The 25,283-nt window shown below is 41.2% G+C and overlaps 1 protein-coding gene across 3 annotated transcripts in view; it reads right to left on the bottom strand.

The window, feature by feature from the left end:
• The window catches only part of CPNE4 (copine 4), a 495,629-nt gene that overhangs the window by 340,013 nt on the left and 130,333 nt on the right, over positions 1 to 25,283 (bottom strand). For all 3 annotated transcript variants that reach the window (XM_045503637.1, XM_045503636.1, XM_045503638.1), the window contains one exon: positions 14,311 to 14,491. In XM_045503637.1, the coding sequence (XP_045359593.1) occupies positions 14,311 to 14,491 (181 nt within the window). The remainder of the gene's footprint in view (positions 1 to 14,310; positions 14,492 to 25,283) is intronic.

The raw sequence follows: 25,283 nt of genomic DNA, 5'->3' as shown, positions 1-25,283 counted from the left end.
TATTTTCAACACTCAGAGCAAAGTCTCTCCTTTTACAAGTTCTATATTTGCATCTTTTAAACCTCTAAAACAGTATCCTAAATGGGAATTAAGATTACAAATATGCCCACATTCCCCCAACTACACCCTGTAGGGTAATCATAGGATCATGTGATAATAAGATGGGGCTCCTTAGTTCATTAAAATTTCCAGATACAGATTTTTAAACTATGTGGCAAACATTCAACACTCTTCCAATTAAAAGGATGGGTCTGTGTCCTTGGCCAGAGGCTGCCCATGCATGGAAGGCCACACGCAGATACTCTAATCAGGAGTTCTAGTCTTCCATGAGAGTGAAGACACTTTCAGATGACTTGAAACCCCAGACTTAGTCACTGCCAGCCTTCCAGACTTCCCCGCTGAGGCCCTGCACGTTGTGGAACAGGGATAAACAATCCACACTATGCCCTGTCTGGGGTCTCAATGCAAAGAATCCAGGAAATTAATAAAATGGTTGCTTTAAGATACTAAATTTGGGGGCAGGGGGCACCCGGGTGGCTCAGTCAGTTAAGCATCTGACTTTGGCTCAGGTCATGATCTTGAGGTTTGTGGGTTCAAGCTCTGCATAAGGCTCTGTGCTAACAGCTCAGAGCCTGGCGCCTGCTTTGGATTCTGAGTCTCCTCTCCCTCTGCCCCTCCCCAACTCATGCTCTGTCTCTCTCTTTCAAAAATAAATAAACATTAAAAAAAAAGATACTAAATTTTGGGCTAATTGCTATGCAAGAGTGGTAATTAGAACAAACCGGCTGAAGCAAATCTTCAACAGTGGCAGGTTTAAATTGGTTCCCCTACCATAAATCCATTTCTCAGAAGCTGTTTTGAAAAGGCTAGAATTCACGAAAGGGAGGTTAAAAAGGTATCTGAATTGCTTACTTCAACACACAGTTCCAAAACTGTAATCTTTCAACAAGAAGAACTAGTCTTCACATTCAAGAAGAAAATATCTAAGACTAAATTCTCATATGAAAGGAAGCTATTGAAATACCAAGTGTTTGACTAGCCAAGATAGAGAGTTGAACATTTCTGAGCTTGAATCAAGATAAAATATTTAATTAGCCTATAAAATGACCCCGAGAACATCTGGAGTTTCCAGAAGGGAACATTTTTCTTGTCACTTTTTCTCTGAGACTGCCAAATTGTGGGGGCTGGTGTTGGCACAGAAGCAAAGATGGAAAGGTAAGGTTATCAGCACAGCCTCTCTGATTCCCATCCACAGATTAGAGAACATGGACAAGCGGAATGAAGTTGCTCCAAGTCTATTCATCTTCCTCAAAATGCAGAGAATGCAGGGGATGAGGAGGCTCAGATAATTCCTGACCAGGAGAGCCAAAACCAATCGATCAAAGTGGTTAGTCAGAGACTTGGCAGAAACTTAAAGACTTGTTCAACTTTCTCATCGAAAGTTCTCTGATTTTACACAGACAAATGGGACCAAGACTTCTTGTAGGGCTGAATGGCAGACCAAAAACTTGTCACTGGCATTGAACACACCTCGAAGTGAATATTACCTGATAATATCTTCCATATCCTGAGCGCTAAGTTGTGTGCTAACCTCGTTAGTTTTGCACACATTATCTCCTTTCATGTTTATTAAGCACTTACTATGACCCAGGTACTATATTAAGCAATTCTTAAGCATCATCTCATTTCATCTTTATGATAAACTCATGGAATAGGTTGTTTTGCTTTGTTTTGTTTCCATTTTATAAATGTTGAAATCACAGGCCCAGGGAAGTTGAGGCGTTTGCATAAGGTTACACAGATAACTCAAGCGGTCTGAGTCCAGGGTCTACAACGTCAGCCACTTCACGTCCTGCCAGCCACTCCTTTAATACTGATAACAACCATTTAGACACAAAGCAGCAGGAGAGGCTCAGAGATGTTAGGTGACTTTCTAGGGTCACCCAGTTAACTTGTGCTAGACCTCAGTCATGTTTCCAAACTGACTTTAGATCAAGCCTGCCTGCTCTGGCAGCTTCCTAAGTTGTCAGCAATGGGGATTTCAGGGTGATCTGAAGCCTGGTGAGTCACACTATAAATAATTTAGTTTGATTCTGAGCTAAACCAGCTCTGGGTCTATTTTTCTTCTTATGGTCTCTTTCTCTGACTTTTCAAATGCTCCTTAGCTATGGAAACATCTTTTCCTCTTTTCAACAAAAATCTTACACAGAGCCCCAATATATTTAACAGTTAAAGATGATATTTCATTAGTATAAGATTGCTCTATAAGCTGAAATTTCTGTCACTTAGTACATGTCAATCAATGGGAACATAATCTGAGAGTTAGTGGTTTCTGATGTGTTGAAATTTATCTTTGTTGTTTCCTGTAATATATTTTAAATATTAGCACATATTCTAGGAAATGTTCTATATCTTGATTGGGATGGTGGCTACCCAAGTGTGTATATATATTTGTCAAAACTCATCCAACAAAACATCCAAAATGGATGTTTTTGGTTGGATTTCATATGCAAATTGCCTCACTCAAAATTGAGAAGCAAAAAATTAAATTTATATTTCAAACAAATGTTTGCAGTACTTCCAAAGTAGCTAGGTTCCCCACCCCCACCCCCAGAACACTATTTACAAGTCTTCAAAACAAATGCTGCAGTGACTCAGAATGGGGAAGTTGAGAATATTTCGTGTCCTAAGGTTCAAATAAAGACACTGAAGAACTTCACTCTCATTCCAGGGATTTCCATGGCTTAAAAAAAAAAAGCCCATTTAAGGAGTGCCTGGGTGGCTCAGTCAATTAAGCATCCAACTCTTGGTTTCGGCTCAGGCCATGATCCCACGGTTCATGGATTCGAGCTCGTGTAGGGCTCCATGCTGATAGTGCAGAGCTTGCTCGGGATTCTCTCTCTCTCCTTCTCTCTCTACCCCTGCCCTGCTTGCATGCTCTCTCTCTCTTTCTCTCTCTCTCTCCCTCTCCCTCTCTCTCTGCCACTGCCCTGCTTGCATGCTCTTGCGCGTGCGCTCACTCTCTCTCTCTCTTAAAATGAATACATAAACTTAAAAAAATAAAATGCCTTAAAAAAAACATTTAATCCCTGAGAGCCAACAAGAAAAACTTGCTACTTCCTCTATACTCAGTTGCTTCTGAAGCAGACAGAGGAGAAAACTAGGTGGAAGGAAGTTGTGTTTTCAGCAAATAATTTACTGTTTCCCATATTGTCTCAGCGAGAGATCCAGGAGGAGGATAAGTCATCCAGGAGGATAAGTCCAGATGGCGCCTAGGGTGGAGGAGAGAAGACACAGGGAGACCCCAGTCTCCAACACTAACTGTAGCTATAGCTCTCCTTGCCTGTCTCTGTTTCACTCTCCCCAGAGGAAGAAGAAAAAGGGAGAGAGGAAAAGAAGGGGAGCACAAAGAAGTTTAAAGCCAAAAGGATGTAAGGAAGGAAGCAGAGGCTAACAGAGCCTGGTAACAAAGGGCTCCATACTCCTCATCCCTGAGTGGTAGGAAATGTCCTTCCAATATCATCTCATGACTCCATTCAACATAGTTACAATACTGCCTGAATAGTTTACACACAAACACATAAAGAAAATCCCTTCAAATCAAACTTTTTGCCTCAGGCACCAATAATCCTACCTCCATGTAAAAGGGATAAGCCTAGTGGTGTAAGTGAGTTCTAATTAGCTGAGTTCTCATTTTCCTGAATGAGAACAGGACAGTCCTCAAAAATCCAAGGGTCTTTGGAGGTGAACATGGGGAAATGGACCATGGAAATGAAATCCATCTAACTACTGAATTACAAGCATCTCTTGTGTCAGGCATTGTGGTAGGCACTAGGGATGCAAAGTCAATAAAACAGTCACAGCTTTAGTGTCCCAGAATTTACTTCTCCAACGACCTCTTGATATGTCTCTACTGCTCAGCCTCTAGCCACAGGGCATCAATTGTCAGAACACTTGAGGACCAACCAGCACATCTTTCTTTAGAAAACAATTCTTGAAAAATGACAAATGTTCCTTAATCATAGCAGTTATTGATCACTGACTCTGTTGTATCAACGACACTAGAAGCATTCAACAGGTATCGAGTCATTGAATCCTCATAATGGTAGCAGGTACCATTATGATATCTATTTTATAGGTGAGGAGACTGAGGCACAGAAAGGTTTGGCTAATTTGCCCATTGGTACAGCTAACAAAGGCTGAAGTAGGACTTCATTCTAGGTAGTCTGGCCCCATAGCCTGAGCTCAGAGCCCCTATGCCATGCACCTTGGGGAACCTTTAGGAAGTCAGGCTAAAATTGTACAAATTAGGGGATTACAAGGATGTTTCAGGTATTTACCAAAGCAAATCTAATTTCTGTTAAAAAAAATAAATGCAAACAGTTTTAAATGAGTTAATGGATTCTCTGAGGAGAGGAAAACATGTTCATCTTAAGGATTAGTAGCATTATATGGGGTTACTCTACCTCCACAGAGGCCAGGATGGGAGAGACACAGAGTCATGGAGACAACATGGGCACTGGCGACACAAAGCTCTGGGTTCAAATCCCATCACCACTTCTTCCTAGTCTTGTGACCTTGGACATGTACTGTTCTCTGTGTTAGTTTTCTCACCTGTGAAATGGGTAAGCATAGTCTCTATCTTCTAATACTGTCATGAGGGTCGTAGAAAATGCATGTGAAGATTTAGCCCATGGCAAGTGGTGGACACTCAGACACTGAATGGTACTCGTTTTTCTCAGAGGAGGGCAGTGAAGGATAGTGGCAGCGTAGTTTCTAGAGACAGACAGTCTGGGTTCAATCTGTCATGACTCCTCTACCTACTACTTGTGCTCCCCTTGAGCAAATTACTTAACTCTTCTGTGCCTCTATATAAAGTATATATGGAGTCCAAATTATAAGGTTGTTTTACTAACTAAATATGATGACACATATACAGTGCTTAGGAGATTACCTGATATACTGTATAACCACTCTCAACATATTTCAAGGTATCATCATTAATAATTTTTAATGTTTGTTTATTTTTGAGAGAGACAGAGAGGCAGAGTGCAAGTGGGGGAGGGGTAGAGAGAGAAACACAGAATCCAAAACAGACTCCAGGCTTTGAGCTATCAGCAAAGCGCCTGACAATGGGCTTGACCTCACGAGACTTGAGATCATGACCTGAGCCGAAGTCAGATGCTTAACTGACTGAGCCACCCAGGCACCCCAAGGTATCATCATTAATAAACCACCATACAATTAATTTTAAAAATATTAAGTGGATTGAAATTACAAAAGAAAGATGATTTTCTTAAGGACACGATTATCAGTAGTGAGTCTAGTTTAAACATTAAAACAGGAACCCAGGAAGTATGTTGAAAACATCTTCCTGGAGAGGGTGAAGGTTGTTTAAGCTAGAGGCAGAGGGCTCTAAATCATAAACGCTTCCCGAAGTTCTTTCCCTGAACTATAATTCCATCTTTCAAATACTCATCATGAGACTCAAGGTACATTATAAAAAGCCATGGTAACCAATGGCTCAGTCTAGATGTTCAACTGTGGCTTGCCAGTTCTACAAGCTAAGGAGGCAATGAAGCCCATGGCACGGTGCTTTCCTCGCTGCAGGAGGACAGACATTGTTCTTGCAACTGATAAATCCTCTCTGAGACACACAAGAGTTAATTAATTAATAGTCGACACAGGATTTCAGTTCAAATTGTTTTTCCCTCATTTGCAGCCCCAAATTTCCATCTTGTGCAATTCTGCTCTCAGACACCATGACATTGACAATTTTGAGATTTCAGTGATAAGAAAGCCACTCAGTCGCATCGTATGCAATGCATTTTTCTTCTCTCTTTTCACCCCAGTGCATCACTTACAGACTGAACAGCAGGCAACTGCAGGCTCTGGTCAAAGGGAAGTGACCTCAGGCAGCAAGGAGGAAACATTTTTTGGTTCTACTATTTCATTTTGTTTTCTATTCAGTGCTTGGGGTAAGATTTCTAACAACATCTTTTTAGAGGAGAGAAATTATTCTTATTAAGGACTTGTTAAGGGGGGTAGAAAACAACATCAAAGTTTTCCCGAGTGGGAGTCTGAGGCGAAACTGGAGTGAAAACTTTGTGAACAACTGAAGAAAACTGTTGTTTTTTTATCATCTGTCATGCTAGGTGTCAGCCACCAAAACGCTACAAGTCAGCAAAGTGTGAACAGAAAATCTTTCAAGAAAGGAGGTTGTTTGTGATATCCAGAGGGAATGCTTTAATTGACTTAATTTTCATTTTTTCAGCTCTTGTCTGTGTCCACAACTGAGAGGTTAACTATGTTTGAGAGACCCAGCCCAGGCAGGTACAGGAGTGTAGTCTAAACTCAAATACCCCCAGGGGCCAGGCTAGGAGGGCAAATGATGGGACAGGCTGGCTAGCAGGATGTAGAAGGACAGACTCAGACTTTGGATACAGGCAGCTGCTACCCACGTTCAGCTCATTGTTGCACACAGATTAAAGTTTCCAAGGGCGCCTGGGTAGCTCAGTCAGTTAAGCGTTCAGATTCAGCTCAGGTCATGATCTTGTGGTTTGTAGGTTCAAGCCCCACATTGGGGTCTGTGCTGACAGCTCAGAGCCTGAAGCCTGCTTCAGATTCTGTGTCTCCCTCTCTCTCTGCCCCTACCCTACTCACACTCTGTCTCTCTCTCCAAAATAAATAAACATTAAAAAAAATTAAAGATTCCATGTTGCTAGTTTTTCTGGTTATTCTAAAGAAACCAGAAATCTGGAGTTTTATGAGAAAATAAAACTCCTCATCTTTAAGTTTTGTCAACCAGTGCAGACCTGCTTGAACACCATGAAGGCCGAACAAAATTATGTGGGGGACAGAGGCCTTGAGCTTCAAGTCGTAATCCCAGGTTAAGGTGAAAAGAATACAGATTTTGGAATCAACCAGATTCCAGCTTTCCTATTTATGAGCTGTGTGGCCTCAGGTGATTTGTTAAGACTGCCCAGCCTCAGTTTCCTTACCTGGTTAGTAAAGTCTCCCTTGCAGAGTAGTTGTGAGGATTAGAAAGAATATATGTAAAAGGACTAATTCCAAGCTGGTGTCAACACATATAGATGGTTACTTTATTTTGTCATCACCCAAGTGTTCATATTGCCTGACCTATTTTCACAAAATTTTAGCACTCTGGAGTAAAGGAAAATTGATGATCTCTGTTACAGGTTACGTGCAAAGCTGCTACTTAGGGCTTCACCTTCCTGGCTCAGACACAAACGGGTGATGGCTCACTACTGTCCCGAGCACAAATGGGTCTTGTCCTATGGAATTCTTCCATGAGCCCTCTAACCAAAAGGGAATTGCTGAAAAAATTCACATCCCATTTATTTGGGAGGGGGCAAGCCGCACCCCCCCCCCCCCACCACACTCATATTTCCCCTTCAGTGCTGCCTGCCAGCAGGGATGCAAGATCATACGGCAAACACACCCGACATCTGGATGGATAGGAAGTGGGGAGAGAGGACAGAAAGTAAGGAGAGGTGGAAGAGTGATTTATTTTTATCCCCATCCCACATAAAGGTAACCTATGCACCCTTGAGATGGTCTACTGTAGCCTAAGCCCTGACATGTTTTTTCTGTTTTGCAAAGCTGGTACCTGATTTAAGCTTCCACTGTTCAGGCTTTCAAAGAAGTATCCACTTCAAAGAGGACTATCTCAAATAAACACACAGGCAGCCACCGACTTCCTAAAGAGCCAGGCCACCTCCCCACACTGATGCTCTTTTGTTTTAGAAACCTTGATTGATTTTGAATAGTGACCATTTGGTCCCCTTGTTTTTTTCTCTTCCTGCACTTTGAATTTCCTCTTACGCTTTAAATTCATCAACAAAGAGTGGGCCTGCAAAACCCTAGGCCCCCACACTCAACCCCAATAAAAACAGAACCCCAGGCTCGTGTGCACACTCCCTCTCTCTCATCCTACCCAAGACCTTGCTGAGTAGCCCCAGGTGTTCGATCTAATTTCTAGGTCCTGTAAGCAACAAACCTTTATTTTTTCAAAGCTCCCTGATGGTTATTGCTGAAAGACATCTTGCAATCTTAAGAACCACAAGTGTAGGTCCACCCACCACACTGGTTATAGATAGGCTGAGATGCCGTAAAACATCTACCCACTGCACATTCAGGGGAAGGAAGAGTTCATTTAAGTCCGGACCTTGTTTTGAGCCCTCTTCCTCAAAGTCACATAATCTTCCTAGCCTCCAGCCCTCCCTCTCTAAGACAGAGTTCTTCTACTAGATTCTGAGGTCTTTGAGGATACAAACCAGGTTCTATCATGATACCCAATACGTACTAGAATTAATTTCAATGTCTGTAACCCCTTCTCATGAGGCTATTATAAGAAGCAAATGAAATAATGTAAGTAGATGGCGTTCGTGAATATAAAGTGCTATATGGATATATTATTATAAACAATAATAATCTTGCATCAGGGTGCACTGATAATTATTAGATAACCACACTAATTGCTACTAACAATTATTATTATTATCAACAATCCACCAAAGCACATGATTCATCATAACATGTTTTCATAATGGAATTGATCCAAGGGTAATTAGTTCTCAGAATTACTTAGAGCTTCCTATAAAGAAACTCAAACACTGTGTATTAAAATTAAATGTAAAAATGGAATTAAAGGTGATTAGAGCAACATCCTGGCAATGTGGGAATAATTTGGCTTTTTCCAATAAGGACAAGTACATGCCACTTAGAGGATTTCTGCCAAGGGCCATGGCACTGCGGGCTTAGCTCTGCTTCATGGAGAATATCCGGTGTACCCAAGGGATACAGCATATGCTCTAGGAAACTGAATACAAGTCTTTAGTTCACAAGGGCCCTTGTCTTTTGAATCCCTAAGAAGTATTAATTTTTCCCACTTGGATGTGTTGCCTGGTTCCAAAAGTTAGTGAACACATCAGTACTCACCAGAAGGCAGGAGGAAATTATTTCCACTCTTCATTGGATAATGGAATATGGTCTAAATATCATTACACTGAACTGTACCATATACTGTTGCCCCATATGGCTAGGTGTGAGTGCAGGGAGGATTTTTTTTTAATGAGCATGATTCTAAATTAGGGAAATTAAATGGTAACTCGGCAATTCTCAGTTTGGAATGTACATCCAACTAACAAGTATTTTTTTTTCCTTCTTTTCTAACACTTATAATCATGGCCATTGAAGATTTGCTGAAAGTTTCACCCAACAAGAATACCATCCCATCTCCATATTCTGGGAGGAAACAAAAGCATCCTCTCTCTTTTCTCAGTCCTCAGATATTCATTCCAAACTCCGTGCATCTGCAAAGAGCAACTGTCTCTTGTGCATTTCAGTACAATTGATTTCCGATATTTCAAAGACATAGATTTATCCTCATTGACCCTTAATACTATTAACAGCACAGGAGGTCAGACTGTAGGTCTTTTTGAGTCTAAAAATCAGGTTTACAGTGTCATGATCACTTTAGAGGCCAATGTTCTTTTTCCAGGGCTAACAAGCTACAGCGTATTAAAAGAGCAAACAGTTCGCTTCCATAAGGGAAGGCCATCTGAAAGCAGTTCTAACTACTGCAGTAGTAACCTGAGCTGTGAACCAGGGCAAAACGGGGCCCTTTCCCTGCTGCAGTTCCATTATGAAAAGCAGAGGCCAGCAATCACAATAAAAAAGAAATGTCAAAACTCTAGTTACATCTCCCCAAACCCAGTGAAGTTGTAAAATTAAGAGCCTACTCTAACATTTTTACAAACTCTCCTCTTCCCCACCCACCCAGCCAAATTCTCTAGCACACCAAAAGACTCTGGAACCATACTACTTACAATTACTCTTAAATTAATTAAAATTAAATATTTAAAAATTTTAGTTCTTCAGTTACACTATCCACCTTTCAGGTGCTCGTAGCCACATGTGGTAATGACTACCTTGTCTGACACAACAGATGGGGAACATTTCTATCACTGCAGCAAGTTCCAGTGGACAGTGCTGACTGGAGAGCCTCTTTAGTCAAACTTTATTTATTTATTTTTTTAATTTTTTAATGTTTATTTATTTTAGAGAGAGACAGAGCACAAGCAGAGGAGGGGTAGAAAGGGGGAGATACAGAACGGAAGCAGGCTCCAGGCTCTGAGCTGTCAGCACAGAGCCCGACCTGGGGCTTAAACCCATGAACCACGAGATCATGACCTGAGCTGAAGTCAACTGCTCAACCAACGGAACCACCAGGCGCCCCTTAGCCAAACTTTAAAATTCCCTCAGAAAGATATGCTCCCCTTGCTTTTCTCTCTCTCTCACCTTGTCACATCCCCCCCCAACAATCTCTTCATTATGCAAATCAGCTTAGCCTCTGTTTTTTTCTCCACTTAATCAATTACCAGATTTCCCCACAAAAAAAAGACATGCACACAGCCAGCATGAATTCTATTCTGCAAGGATTTCTCTCAGTTCTCTAACAGTGTACATGGAAATCTCTCTGCAAATCCAGATGTATTGTAGGGGGTAGACACAGGTAAATGCATCAATAAATCTTATCCCAGTGTCCATGTTTGCTAGCCTTCACTAAGCAAGGATAGTAGTCGTTACATGGTTTAAATAGACTGTCAGATGCTTTTAACTTGTAGCAAAGGTGTGCTTCTAACTCCTAGAATTTGCTGAATTTGTACTGAAAAGTAGGTGTTAGCGTTAAACAAACACGCATTACTTGATGAGACAGGGAATGATGATCCAAGTTACTGTGAGTTGTCAAAGGTTTATGTGCTGGCCATGTACATCTTTGCTCTCAAGTGCACTCTGTACTCTTTCCCTGCAAACCTTGTCAATGGGCTTCTATCAAGGTTTGGTCAGTGGAAGGCACAGTGAGATACATGAGAGCAAAAGGCAGGCAGATACCAGGGTACCCTCACCTCCCTTTCAGGCAGCATTTCCAGCACTATCCACATCTCCTCTATCTTCCTGGCTCCCACTAGACAGGCCTTCCTTCCTTCCAGCTTCTGCTAAATAGCTGTTTGTTTCCAGTACTCCCACCTCCCCCTCTGGCCCCTCTGGCCCAGTGGTGTGCTGATAAATGTTTACCAAATGGCTCTGAGTGGGAGTCGAGCCCTGATCTGAAATATCTGCCAAGTCTGTGGTCTAAATACCAACACCACAACTGCGTGCAAAGTTCCCGAATACGTAAGAGTCAGCTTTCACAAACCTATACAAGATGGCCTCGGCACACTACTGCCCCACCCTAAGCAAAGTAACAGGTTCTTGTCATTGATGCCTGCATTCCCTCACTGTCCCTATTTAGTTTCTCAGCATTTCCAACTCCTTTATTACTAGGAACCTGAATTAAATCCTTTATTAGCTACCTGGCATGGGCTCTGTTGTTCTGACTGTATCCTGAATGCATACTGTTAAGAGTATAAACTAGATTACAGAAGTGTTTCTCAAAGTGCCAGATTATAAAACAGCCTATCGCTCTGTATGCTGGAAGATCAGCTGACATTATTGTTTTTAAAGAGTAAGACTGTTTAGATGAAGGAAGCAGGGAATCAATTTACACTATGGCACAAGTTTCTTACCTGCGTACTGGTAACAGAGGTTGTGAGCTGGTAGCTGTGTGCAGACCATACTTTGAGTAACACTGTAATACAGCACTCTGGAAAAGCAATGTGGCAATACGTATCATGGCCCCCAAAGTTTCCTATCTTTGTACCAGTAGTTCCACTTGGACAATCTCTCCTAGGAACTCATGGAAAAGTAGGGAACAGCATTATGCACAAAGATACTCATTGCAGTTTAAAATAGGGTATTTTTGGGGCGCCTGGGTGGCGCAGTCGGTTAAGCGTCCGACTTCAGCCAGGTCACGATCTCGCGGTCCGTGAGTTCGAGCCCCGCGTCGGGCTCTGGGCTGATGGCTCAGAGCCTGGAGCCTGTTTCCGATTCTGTGTCTCCCTCTCTCTCTGCCCCTCCCCCGTTCATGCTCTGTCTCTCTCTGTCCCAAAAATAAATAAACGTTGAAAAAAAAAATTTTAAATAGGGTATTTTTGGTTTTTTATTTTTTTTAACGTTTATTCATTTTTTGATAGAGACAGAGTGTGAGTTGGGGAGGGGCAGAGAGAGAGGGAGACACAGAATCCGAAGCAGGCTCCAGGCTCCGAACTGACAGCACAGAGCCTGAAGTGGGGCTCAAACGCACGGGCCGTGAGATCATGACCTGAGCCGAAGTCGGACGCCCAACCGACTGAGCCACCCAGGTGCCCCTAAAATAGGGTATTTTTGGAAGCAACTTCAAAGTGGAAAAAAAAACAGGAAAATTAGTAAATAAATTCATGTGATGGGATATTATGCAACTTTAAAAATTGTAACGATTAATATTACAGCAATATAGAAAAATATATACTACTAGGTAATAAAATGAGGAAAGAAAATTTTACATGCATAAGAATCATGTAAGAATATGAATGCCAGAAGGAAAAGACATATATACAAATAATAGTTGTCTTATGTAAAGGGGGCATTAGGAGATGGATTTCTTTCTAATTTCTTTCCTCTCATTTTCAAAGAGTAATGTTTTCCCTAATGCAGGCTGCCATTTCATTTTGTTAAATAAAAAGTTAAAAACCATAAAACCCATCAACAGAGTCAATGAGACTATTTAGAAGGGAAAAAAACACATTACACATTAAGAGACCTATGAACGCTATTTTACATTTACAATATAAACACTGGAGAAGTCTTAAGTCCAAGACCCCCAGACTGCTCATCTGTCCTGCCTTCCTCCAGGCAAGATGCCTCCACCTGAATTTCGTGTGCTCACTCACCCCGACCAAACTTCCCCTTCAGAGAAGTGGCTTTTATCACATATGTAAGAATAAGCAGACAGGCTGCTTTTGAGCCCTCTTTCTTCTGTGGAATGGAAGCTTTTACCTCCTGGAACAGCATCTTCCAGCTATTTGCAAATAGTTGGAACAAGTGCTGAAGACTGGAGGAGTTTGTTGTAATGGACCCAAAGTTGATAGTAACCTCTACCACTGCTCTGCTCAGCATGGCTTCAAACCCCTTCTCCAAGTTCCACGGAGTACCTGGTTCCCTTAGAGATGATAATTACTGCTCCCTCTGCTGTATCTCCCCAACTCCACCCCTCCTCTCCATCCCACTATTCACCTCACACCAGATCTTTAAAACATTGCTTACTCAGGGGCACCTGGGTGGCTCAGTCAGTTAAGTGTGCAACTTAAAACACGGTTTGTGCTTTCAAGCCCCATGTCAGGTTCTGTACTGACAGCTCAGAGCCTGGAGCCTGCTTCAGATTCTGTGTCTCCCTCTCTCTCTGCCCCTCCCCCACTCACATACTGTGTGTGTGTGTGTCTCTCTCTCAAAAATAAGAGAGCATTAAAAAAATTAAAAAAAAAAAAAGACATTGCTTCCTCAGACCAGGTACTTAGAAAAAAGGAAAACCAAACCAAAATAGAACTTAAAAAATAGCTCTCATTAGGGGCATCTGGGTGGCTCAGTCAGTTAAGCATCTGACTTTGGCTCAGGTCATGATCTCAGGGTTCCTGAGTTGGAGCCCTTCTGAGGATCCTCTGTTTCCCTCTCTCTGTCCCTCCCCTGCTCATTCTCTCCCTTCCTCCCCCCCTCAAAAATTAATAAACATTAAAAAAAAGAGTCCTCATCCAATCTGTTTCAACTTTTAAATCAATTAACAAACCCAACTGCAGAATTCAACCTGCAGTGTTGCCACACAAACCACCAAAGACCACACTGGTACCCACCATCAATATAAAATAGCAAGAAAGAGCTCAGGCTCTGGAGCCCAGCAGCCTGGTTGTAAGTATCAGATTTTCCACTTACAAGCTGAATGATCTTGGGCACATCCTTAACCTTTCTGTGTTTCCTCATCTGTTTCCTCACAGGATTGTTGTGACAACCAAATTAGTTATTTTTACATAAAGCACTTGGAACAGTGCCTGACCCTTGGTGAGTATCCAATAAAATGTAGCTAATATTAAGTTTTCGCTCCAAAAAATAAATGTTATGTCATGTGGCTTCTGTCAGGCACTCCTCCCTGCTCTTCCCCAAGGGTCACTAAGTCTACAATGAATACAAAGATTAAGGGTAAATGTCAAAATATCCACAGCATTAAAGCAGTCGCGTCAAAGCATCACAATGCAAGCAGAAATATGATTGTATTCATTTCAAGAATTTTCTATCTCATCAAAATAAACCACCTGAAGAAAGGAAATGCAAAAACATTTCTGAATCAACCCTCCAGTCCATTGCCTTGGCCATGCCTACCTCAAACCACTGCCCGTGGGATTGCATCTTGAGGATGACACAGGGGTCTGGTTTGGAAAGAGCATCTCTGTCGGAAATGCCTTTGCACGCCACACGCAGCTCAACTTTGGTCAGGCAGGGGCTGTTAAAGATTCCCAGCGTATTGGCAGCCGACTCATAAATGTTGCTCATCTTCTTCATTCTGTTTTAGGAAGAAAAAGAGGAAAAAAGACATGCCAATCACCACAGTATTTGTTAAAGGAGAAAGCCTTCCAATCATCTTTCAGAATCTTGTTCAATACACAAGTTCTAATATTGAATGTATTTATTACCTCGCTTTTCACCCCAGTGGCACAGTTCCAATGAAACAAACAAACAAACAAAACCAAAGAAACAGAGAAAAACCCCAACAGGTGCTGGTACACTTGGCTAACAACGTTATTTTTCTATATGATTTGCATACATTTGCATAGCAAAATTTTTAGCTTGTGAAACAAAATTTATGAATTAGTGCAAACCGTAATGCAGCTCTATATTAAGTGCGTGGCTTGTGTGAAATTTTACAGATTGGCTGGCTAATCAATTTACTCACCTTCCAAGTTTCTAAGACTCCCTAAAAATCCAGGTCTCCTTCTTCTTCTACGTGATGGCACAGAGAGGATATCGTCCTCCCTGAGACACAGTCCAAATTTCCCTTTCCTAAACCCTGGCCCATCTTCTCAAGATAGCCAGCCAGCTCCAGGAGAGAGGCCCAGAATCTGATTCTGTGCTCCAAGTGCAGAAGTCTCTCCTCAGCTTTCATCCCTCTTACCCGCCACATCGGAATTCAGAATCAAAAGGAAGAAAGTAAGAGGGAGACTATGAGATAGGAATAGCACAGCCTCTGATTCTGAACTCACGGCAAAAGGAGCCAATATAAGCACTGCAGGCCCCTCTCCCATCTCCACAGGATAACCTTTATGGTAACACTTGGCCTCATGGAGGCCTGGGCTACCGGGAATCCCCCAGAAGCCACCAACACTTTCCACCTTCTCTGAGGAGGATTGGACCTGTGAAGATATTGGAAGCTTCTCTCAGGAGTGAAATTCAATGTCCTTCTCTTTGAATTCGGTTTCCTTGCAGATTCCTTAGGAAAACAGCAATGACTTCCTCAACCTCACACAGCGTCAGGGCCCTGGCTTGGAATTTCTTCATCTATAAAATGAGGGCAATCCCTCCTCTCCTTCCCTTTTCCACAAATATTCAGTGAGTTTCCCCTTGGTACCCGGCACCATACTAGGTTCAAATACACCATGCCACCTCTTTCACAAGGTGATGAGTGTGCCTTAGTATTACACACCACACACAAACACACGCAGACACACACACACACACACACACACACACACACACACACACACACACACGTGCACGCCCCAGCTAGTCTCTCCAAACTTAGCTGCTAGCTCCATGCCAAAGCCAAGCCTTTTCCAATCTGACAATGCCCCACCCTCATGGCAGATACACCCAATCTTCTCTCCCAATGCTCTTTTACAAAGTTCTCCACTCTTGCCCTCCATCCTTCTTCCATTTTCCTTCCTTCCTTCTTTTTCATTTTCTCTCTCTTCTCCTGCCTCCCTCCATTGTTCTGTTCTTTTCTCTTTTTCTTTCTTTTTTCTTTCTTTTCTCTTTCTTTCTTGCTTTCTTTCTTTCTTTTCTTTTCTTTTTTCTTTTCTTTTCCTTCCTTCCTTCCTTCCTTCCTTCCTTCCTTCCTTCCTTCCTTCCTTCTTTTCACTTCCAACTCTCCAGTGCCCTATTTATCTAATTATTATGAACATTGGTTTTCCCCTATATATACTGAAGGGAAAGTGTATTGACTGCCACAAAGTCATGTCCTTGAACAGGAAAGGACAAACTATGTCTTCTGTGTCAAATGTGGCTTGACCATTTGTTTGAGTAAATAAAGATTTATTGGAACACAGGCAAGCTCATTCATTTACATATAGTGTGTGGTTGCTTTCAGTGCAACTGCAGAGTTGAGTAGTTGCAACAGAGACTACATGGCCTGCAAAGCCTAAAATATTTACCATCTGGCCCTCTTTAGAAAATGCTTTCCAAGCTCCACTCTTATATATCAGGTAAGGAGAATTTACAGTTGGGGAAGAATTACAGTTCTGTTTTAGTATCTGTTATGGGATCAGCTTGAGGACAAGAGTTGCTCTATGTTCAACCATACTGAACATTAACAAGGATTTGTGGACATTCTTTTTTACATATAAGAAAATTCAAGCTCAGAAAGAACTGGCACCTTACCCATGTCACACAGTTATTCTAATCACAGAACTGGGGCCAAAATGCCAGTTTTCTATCCCCTAGCCCAGAGCTGTTTTTTACTACTCATAATACCTTTAGCTGGAGAATGCTTGAATCTATTAAGGATCAGTGAATACACTATCCCTGATTTATTTCAACCTCCATACAGAATCATATTTTCCTTCTATTTTTAAGTAAATTTTACTCATGTATAAGAAATTTACAAATCATAAATGCACAGCTTAATAAATTGTCCCTCTAATTTTACATGTTGTGAGTAGACCAATTATTAGAGCAACGTAGAAGACAGAGCATACATATATGAGATGCAAGTTTAAAAAAACAGTGGAAAAAAAAGAAGGAATAGACTACTGGAACATGGCTTTGTGTTCAGGTAGTGTTGGAAGTATGTTGTGAGCACTTTATCAACTTTTTGATAAAGATAGCTCATTCTTCAATCCATGTCTTCCTGAATTCTGCTTTTCCCAATGCATTAACTGGTTCCTTGGAATTCACATTTCCCTTGTGCTGTTCTAAGTGGTCTTTCCTATCTCTAGGAGCTATTATCTCTTCTAACAGCTCCTATCCTTGTAGACTCATGCCTGTGTCCATCTCTTTTCTTTCTCTTTTTCTTGTTTTATTTTATTTTTCTTAAATAATTCATTTTTTCAGAACAATTTATTTTTTGATTCACAGCAAAACTGAGAAGAAGGTACAAAGATTTCCTATATCCCCTCTTCCCCCACCTGCGTATCCTTCTCCTCATCAAAGTGCCCCACCAGAGTGTATCTGTTACAACTGAGGAACCTTGCCTCATCATTATCATCCAGAGTCCATAGTTGACATTAGAGTTCACTCTTCATGTTGCATATTCTATGGGTTTAGACAAATATATAATGGCATGGACCTACCATTATAGTATCATACAGAGTAGTTTCACTGCCCTAAAAATCCTCTGTGCTCTCTCTATCCATTCCTCCCTCCCTGCTAACCCTTGGCAACCACTGATCTTTTTACTGTCTCCATAGTTTTGCCTTTTCCCAGAATGCCATATAGTTAGAATCATAGAGTGTGTAGGCTTTTCAGATTGGCCCCTTTCATCCATCCACTTTCTTGACCCACTGACTCCTTTATATAGAACACAAGCTTTTTGTACAGAATGAGACATCTTCTCTAATGTCTAGTCTTAATCGTGAGGTATAATGGAAAAAAAGATTCTATCAAAGAGACATGTAGTTCCTTCCAGGTTCAAATTCTGGCTTCTCTGCTAACTAAGTGTGTGACCGTGAGCAGGGTACTTAATACCTACTCTGAAGAGTTGCTATGATAAGCAGATGAAATAATGTATGTAAAGTGATTAGCGTAATGCCAGGTATACAGTAGGTGCTCCAAAAGTAGAGCTATTATTATTGTAATCTGACTGCTCTCAGTATTAAATTATTCATTTTCCCACTGCCAACTGAAACTCTTTTAGGATTCCCACTGTTACTTTAAGATCAAAGTTCTACTAGCCACCTTAAATGCATTCTGTCTTTGCAGCCCACACCTTCTGGGCATAACACTCTCCACCTATTCATACAGCTACCTTCCAAATCAGTAGTTTATCTGAAGATTCAAATACATTAACCAGTAACTCTCATACGTTCACAAGGCAGGTAGTAAAACAATGGTAACAATATGTGGGGCACCCGCGTGGCTCAGTGGGTTGAGTATCCAACTCTTAATTTTGGCTCAGGTCATGATCCCAGGGTCATGGGATTGACACCCTGCGTCAGCTTCAGCAGGGCTCCGCACTGAGCATGGATCCCTTTTAAGATTCTCTCACTCCCTCTGCCCCTCTCACGTACTTGCGTGTGCGCTCTCTCTTTCTAAAAAATCAAAAAACAATCCAGTTGCAGGTGCCAAAAACTGTCCACAGTTTTTTTAGTTATTAAGAAATCTTCTTGAAATATATACATAATTTATGCATATAATCATTAATGATATATCCTACATAGTACTCAGAGCTATTTATTAGTTGATAGGAAATTAAATAGTTTACAAATGAATACACAAAGGAACCAGGGCACATGGTTAGAAATTTTTTTTAATCAATGGGGTACATGATCCAGGAATTTTATGGATCATTCCTTTAGGCAATGGGAAACACTTGGAGGATTTAAAGCTCAGAAAATGAACATGATGTAATAAGCATTTGATAAAGATCAATCTAGTGCCAATGTGATAGTTGGAATGAAGGACAGAAAAAAGTTTGTGATTGTCCAAGGCTGCTATGCTGGTCATTACCTATTTCTTCCTTCCTCTTTGATTCATCTCCCTTTTTCTCTTACTTAGGGATCTCAGACACTGACTTGTATTGACTGCCAGCTCATTGCTGGCTACTTTCCTGTTGATATGGTCTGAATGTTTGTGTCCACCCACACCCTTCCCCAAATTCAGACACTGAAATCCTCACCCCCAAAGGTGATAGTATTAGTAGGTGGGGACTTTGGGGTGATTAGGTCATGAGAGTGGAGCCCTTATGAATGAGATTAGTGCTCTTAAAAAAGAGATCCCATAGAGTGTCCTAGGCCCTTCCACTACATGAGGATACGATGAGAAGTATGTGATGCAGGAGAGAATCCTCACCTGCATGCTGTTCTTGAAGCCCACCCTGATCTTGAACTTGCAGACTCCAAAACTGTGAGAAATAAACTTCTGTTGTTCATAAGCCACCAAGTCTATGGTGCTTTGTGACAGCAGTTCATATAGACTTAAGACACCTGTTGGGTTTGACTAAAGGGATGTAGACCCAGGGAAGGGAGGGAGAGAATATTTCTTCCTAACTCCTACCCTGTTCCTTAGCAGTGGAAATTCCCAGAATGACCCTGGTCCTGTCAGGCAATTCTATCTCCAAGGTTATAGCTCTCACTTCACTTTGGTAATACTGTTTCCTCCTTTTGTTCTACCAGTTTTGTGGGTAGTATTAATTTCCTACAAGTCTTAAGTTGGGCATCATAGAGGCAGAGACTGAAACAGGGATCCAGATGTACTTGATTAACTGAGCAGAGGATAGAAAGGAAGTGAAGGAAGCAAGGAAGTAGCCTCAGTAGAGGTCCAACCGCTGAAGCATGGTTCCAATGGGGGGCTCTCTAGCATGGATTATAACATGGGTTTGTCCACCTCATGGAAAGAGGTCTGGCCTCTTATATAATCCCATATAAGTCAGTCATGCCAGGGTAGAGAAAGCATAACCTCTTAGTTTTGGTCCCTATCCCCACTGGCTAAGAGTAGTCAATGCTTCAGAAAAGAGGCAGCTGTGAGCCATTAACAGCCAACACTCACCACCACTGGGGGATGGATCCACCAAATTGATAAAGGGATCTGGGCAGAATATCAACAGGGTCTATTTCACCTCACTGGTTAATCTCTGGTGTGTGTGTGTGTGCGCACACACACACACATACTCCTTTAGGTCAGAAACTATTCTTACAGTTTACTGTATCCCCAATAATGTTCATCTTGATAATATTTGTAGACTGACGACGAAACCAATACAAACCTTCAATTCAGATGGGGAGTGGAAGATAGCATTTAGGTAAGATGTAGAGATACTGAAGATAAAACTCCTAACCTTTCACAATTATACCTAGCATCCTGGCTTACCTTCATGTCCATGCACAAATGAAAGCCCTGAGCAGATATACTGGAGTTCATGAGTTCCTCTGGCTGCCCAGAGAACAATAGTCCTGACCTTGACTTTGGAGGTGCTACATAGACAGTGAAGTCGAATTGCTTGGCTTTGGCCCAGCAGAAGCTCACTGCTGAAAGGTGATCACAAAATATGGCTCTGTCAACGAGTGATCAGCTACCTCCAGACACAGATAAGTGAAGTAAACAACTAATTTCACACTCTGTTAGAGAACAGGATTAATATGACCAGATTATCAATACATTTTCCGAGGCCTGTTTAAATCCTCTTTGTTGCCTTTCGTACAATACCTTGGTTTTACAGAGACTAATGTCTGCTGAGAATTATTTTGATGAAAGCTGACTTTTGGCCAATTTTAGAAGCAAATTATAATTGTCCTTTCACTCAGATAATTTAAGTTATATTAAAAAGAAAAAAAAAACCCACCACTTCAGCATATCCACACTCTCTAACAGGACAAACTGATCCTGAAACTTAATTAGGTTCTGAATGAGTTGCAAATAACGCCAAGACAATAGAGAGCTCAAGAGGGAAGAGAATCAGCTTGAGTTCACAGGGGAACCAACTGAGCAGAGCTTGTCTTAAAACTGTGTTAAGAATAAGTGCATAATCACTGTTCTGCTTGCTTTGGCATTACTTGGCCTTTTTAAATGTCACAGCACATCCAGGGAAGGCTGGTGTGCTGGATATCTCTATCGCACAACATTTCCATCTTGATTCAAGAAATATGCATGAGGTTTCTGCTACGTGCCTGGCACTGTGCTGGATGCTGGAGGCAGCAGGCATTCATTCACTCAGCTGAAGATAAACCAGATGCTACTCCACTAGGACTCATCAATTTATTTCGTATTCAATATTCCTTGGTATACTTTTAGATCAAGAATAAATCTACTCGGGGCACCTGGCTGCCTCAGTCAGTGGAGCACGCTATTCCTGATCTCAGGGTTGTAAGTTCAAGCCCCACACTGGGTGTAAAGATTACTTAAAAATAAAATCTTAAAAAAAAAAAAAGAATAAATCTGCTCTTAGGTGGCAAGCACTAAGCCAGTCCCTCTGCCCAAGGGTTCATATTCTGGAGCAGCACTTTTCAGACTTTAACATGATCATAAATCATGATCATAAATCATGGGGAGCTTGTTAAAACATAGTTCCTATTTCAAGAGTCTGTGGTGGGGCCTCCGATTCTGCTTCTGATTCTGTCACTGATCTTACTGGCTTTTGGACCACACTTTGAGTAGCAAGGTTTTTGAATATAAATTCAGCATTTATAAAATGAGACAAGCTGTTCCAGGGGTTGTTTATCTTAAGATCAAACACCCACAAAGGAGCTCCAGAAAGGCATAGAGGATAAGAGTGTGGATGAAGCATTAGAGAGAGCATTTGAGGCTAATACAAGTATTACTCACTTGTATGACTCTGGGCAAATTACTAGAATCCTCTCTACCTCAGTTTTATAATGTGGAAAATGGGATAATCATAGTCCCTATCTTGTAGAGTTGTCTTGAGCTTTAAATGAATGAATCCACATAAATTCCTCAGAAGAGTGCCTAGTCTACACTGAGCATTCAATAAATGCAAATTGTACTTTCTAGAAATTATACCAGGAAGTTCAGGTAACATTTATCAAGCTCTTCTATATCTGACAGGCACTGGACATTAAGTCATCAGATCCCCAGGAAAATCCCTCACCTGATCCTCAAGAGAATCCCATGGTAGGTGTTGTTAGGACACCCATTTCCCAGGACAGGACCACAGCTTACAGAAGTGCAACAATTGCACTTGGCTAACCAGGCACAGAGTAAGGACAAGGATTTGAACCCAGAACTCCAGGGCCAGAATTTGGGCCCTTACCCACTCTGCCATGCTTGCCTCCCCTATGGGACAGCTACTTAAGTAGACTTTCCAAAAAAAGCATACAACGCTTCCCAACATTTTCTTGACACACCTGGTTCCCCTGAATGTCTGACTGCAGCCGCCCCCCACCCTATTTTTGCCCACCCCATAAAACCTGCAGCACCCTTCTCTCTCAGTCTCCCAGGCTTTTAGATCCTTTTTTAAAAATTTCTTTCATAGAGAGTTTTTATTTTGTAAATTAATCTGCCCTCTAGGTTTCTCTCCTCTCACAACTTTAATCATTACTTACCCTGTCAGCTCCCCCTTTGGCAGCGCAAACACTGAATCTTCCCAAGAGGGTGGGAAAGGGAGAAAAGCAGTGAATATTTATACTTTCTGTCCTCATCAAGCATATGATTCTCTATAAATCTCTTTTAAAAAGAACTTGCCTCCCTAGCCACTAATGCTAACTATGCTAATAACCAACTATATATATACTGTTGCATTTAATCCTTGAAACAATCTCTTGAGATAAGAATTGTAAGCCCTACTTGTACCCCAATGTTTATAGCAGCACTCTCAACAATAGCCAGGTTATGGAAAGAGCCTAAATGTCCATCAACTGACGAATGGATAAAGAAATTGTCGTTTATATACACAATGGAGTACTACGTGGCAATGAGAAAGAATGAAATATGGCCCTTTGTAGCAACGTGGACAGAAATGGAGAGTGTTATGCTAAGTGAAATAAGCCATACAGAGAAAGACAGATAATATATGTTTTCACTCTTATGTGGATCCTGAGAAACTTAACAGGAACCCATGGGGGAGGGGAAGGATAAAAAAAAAAAAAAAAGGTTAGAGTGGGAGAGAGCCAAAGCATGAGAGACTCTTAAAAAATGAGAACAAACTGAGGGCTGATGGGGGGTGGGAGGGAGGGGAGGGTGGGTGATGGGTATTGAAGAGGGCATCTTTTGGGATGAGCACTGGGTGTTGTATGGGAACCAATTTGACAATAAATTTCACATATTAAAAAAAAAAAAAAAAAGAATTGTAAGCCCTGTGCCATAGATGTAAAAAATGAGATTCACGGTGGTAGTTAAGTAACCTGCCCCAATGTCATAGCTGGTATGTGACAGAGCCAGGAATTAAGCCTGGGTCTAATGGACTTCCAAACCTGTGTATTTGACCATTTCTTATAAAATGATTTACATTCTTAATTTGCTTAACAATTACTTTCTTTCTAGATGATGCAAAGGCAAACTTCAACCCTGTCTCAATCTTAACAAATCTCTACGGCACAGTGTGTGCATTAATGAGCTTGTGCTCTAGCAGTGTTTAAAAATTCACTTTTCTTTTTCCCCTTACTTTCAGGCAGCTCAAGTCATTTTTGCAACTGTGTTTCAGTAGTCTTGTCAGCAAGTTGAGAGGTCTGGGAATCCAGTGTCCCCACTCTGAGGATTTCAAACCCTGAGCATTTGCTGGGTTACAGATGGTGGAGCTAACACGCCCAGCAAACCCAGAGATAAAACCATGTGAACCACAAAAGGCCATGGTTCGAATGAATAAGATTCAAAATCACACTATGTGTACATGAATGTTTTTCGAGAATATACTACGCCAAATCACTCAAGGGCAATAAATTATTATTTCAGTCATTTCCTGAGCTTTCTAATTTGAGAAAACAGACAGACTAAAAGAAAAAATTCAGCAGAGATGTTATTTCCTGAAAAACAGCTTTCTTGAGGAAATGTGCATAAGGAATCAGATATATCGATGTTCTAGGAACTTCCAGGCTCACATTTTTGTCTCTAGCAGTGAGTCATAAAGATGAGAGTTTTCTAGAAAGCAATTATGTCCATCGCATCACATTTATATTAATTTTATAGCATTCAAATGTCACCCATTTTTGGGAGAAGAACTGGATGTATAAATTTAACTGGATAATTATAAAGGCTGATAGAAACTTTTAGAAGTAAAACTTGAACAAAATATCAAAGGAAATCATATGAATGACTATCTCTTCCATGTCAGAGCCCTCTTTTTCCTATCATACCAACTATAGCTCCTGAAGGAGAGAGAAAGAGCAAATTCAGTGATGTTCTTTATTATTTTGGCACTGAAATAATTTCCTCCTGTTTCTCAGGCAACTAAATTTACCCAGTAGAAAGATCAAATCCCAGCCTTATTTTGTTCAGTTATTTGCCTTTTTTAATATCATCATAGGTTGGATTCTTCCATTAATATCACGTTAACAGGAAGCTAGGGGCTCACAAAATGGATTTCGGGCTTCTGGTCTCATACATGTAGCTAAATTTAAAGGAAAAAAGGAGCAAGATTATTTTTACATTCAACAGCAGAATCTAAGACGCCATATAAAGCCAGAAGCCAATTTCCTTGAGAAAGCATGATAAGTGATCTACTTACGATCTCTTATCTGCTCCTACACCTTCTCATTTAAGACTTGCTTCTGCTTTTAATGACACCCTAGCATCTACATGCTATTGCTTAGGTGGTAAAGGACAACATGATGTGTTTTGGGAAAGAAGAAGGGGTTGAGTAGATGACAAAGTGTAAAAAAGAAATGCTCTCAGGATACAGAACATGAACTATAATTCAGCTCTGCTTAACAGCAATATGTGTAGTTTTAGAAATGTTTCCTATCTATGCTGACCCATACAGCATACCTGATGAGCCCTTCAACTCTGGCTAGTGCAGTTGAGTAAGTGAGTTTTTAATTGTATTTCAACTAAATTTAAACTTAAATAGCCACCTGTGGCTAATGGCTAACATAATTGACATGTACTGGACACACTGTATTAGACTCCTGTTCATAGCTTTCTTTTCTTTCTTTTTTTTTAAGATTTTGTTTCTCCAGAAGACTAAAGCTAAGTGGTATTGCTCAAAAACACTTCCCAATATAAAGGCAAGGTCTAGGACCTCACCTTAAAGCAATTCATTAAAACAGGCCTCTCTTATAAGAGGAATCTAGCCGCGCACTCTGTGGTGGAGACTGGATGCAGAGGCACTAAAAGGACTTAATAGGTCCAAGCTTGGCTCCTAGGCTTTCCTCATCTGCCACTCCAGCCGACTGGTGGTGACTGCCTGTGGTACTGCATGAAGACAGACTGCGGGGGAAAGAGTGCACCATTAATGATGGCTGCCGCCCACATAAGCC

This window comes from Leopardus geoffroyi, chromosome C2 (genome assembly GCF_018350155.1).
Source record: "Leopardus geoffroyi isolate Oge1 chromosome C2, O.geoffroyi_Oge1_pat1.0, whole genome shotgun sequence".
NCBI classification, from domain to species: Eukaryota; Metazoa; Chordata; class Mammalia; order Carnivora; family Felidae; genus Leopardus; species Leopardus geoffroyi.
The sequence above is the reverse complement of the archived record's forward strand: the minus strand, read 5'-3'. Positions and strand labels throughout refer to the sequence as shown.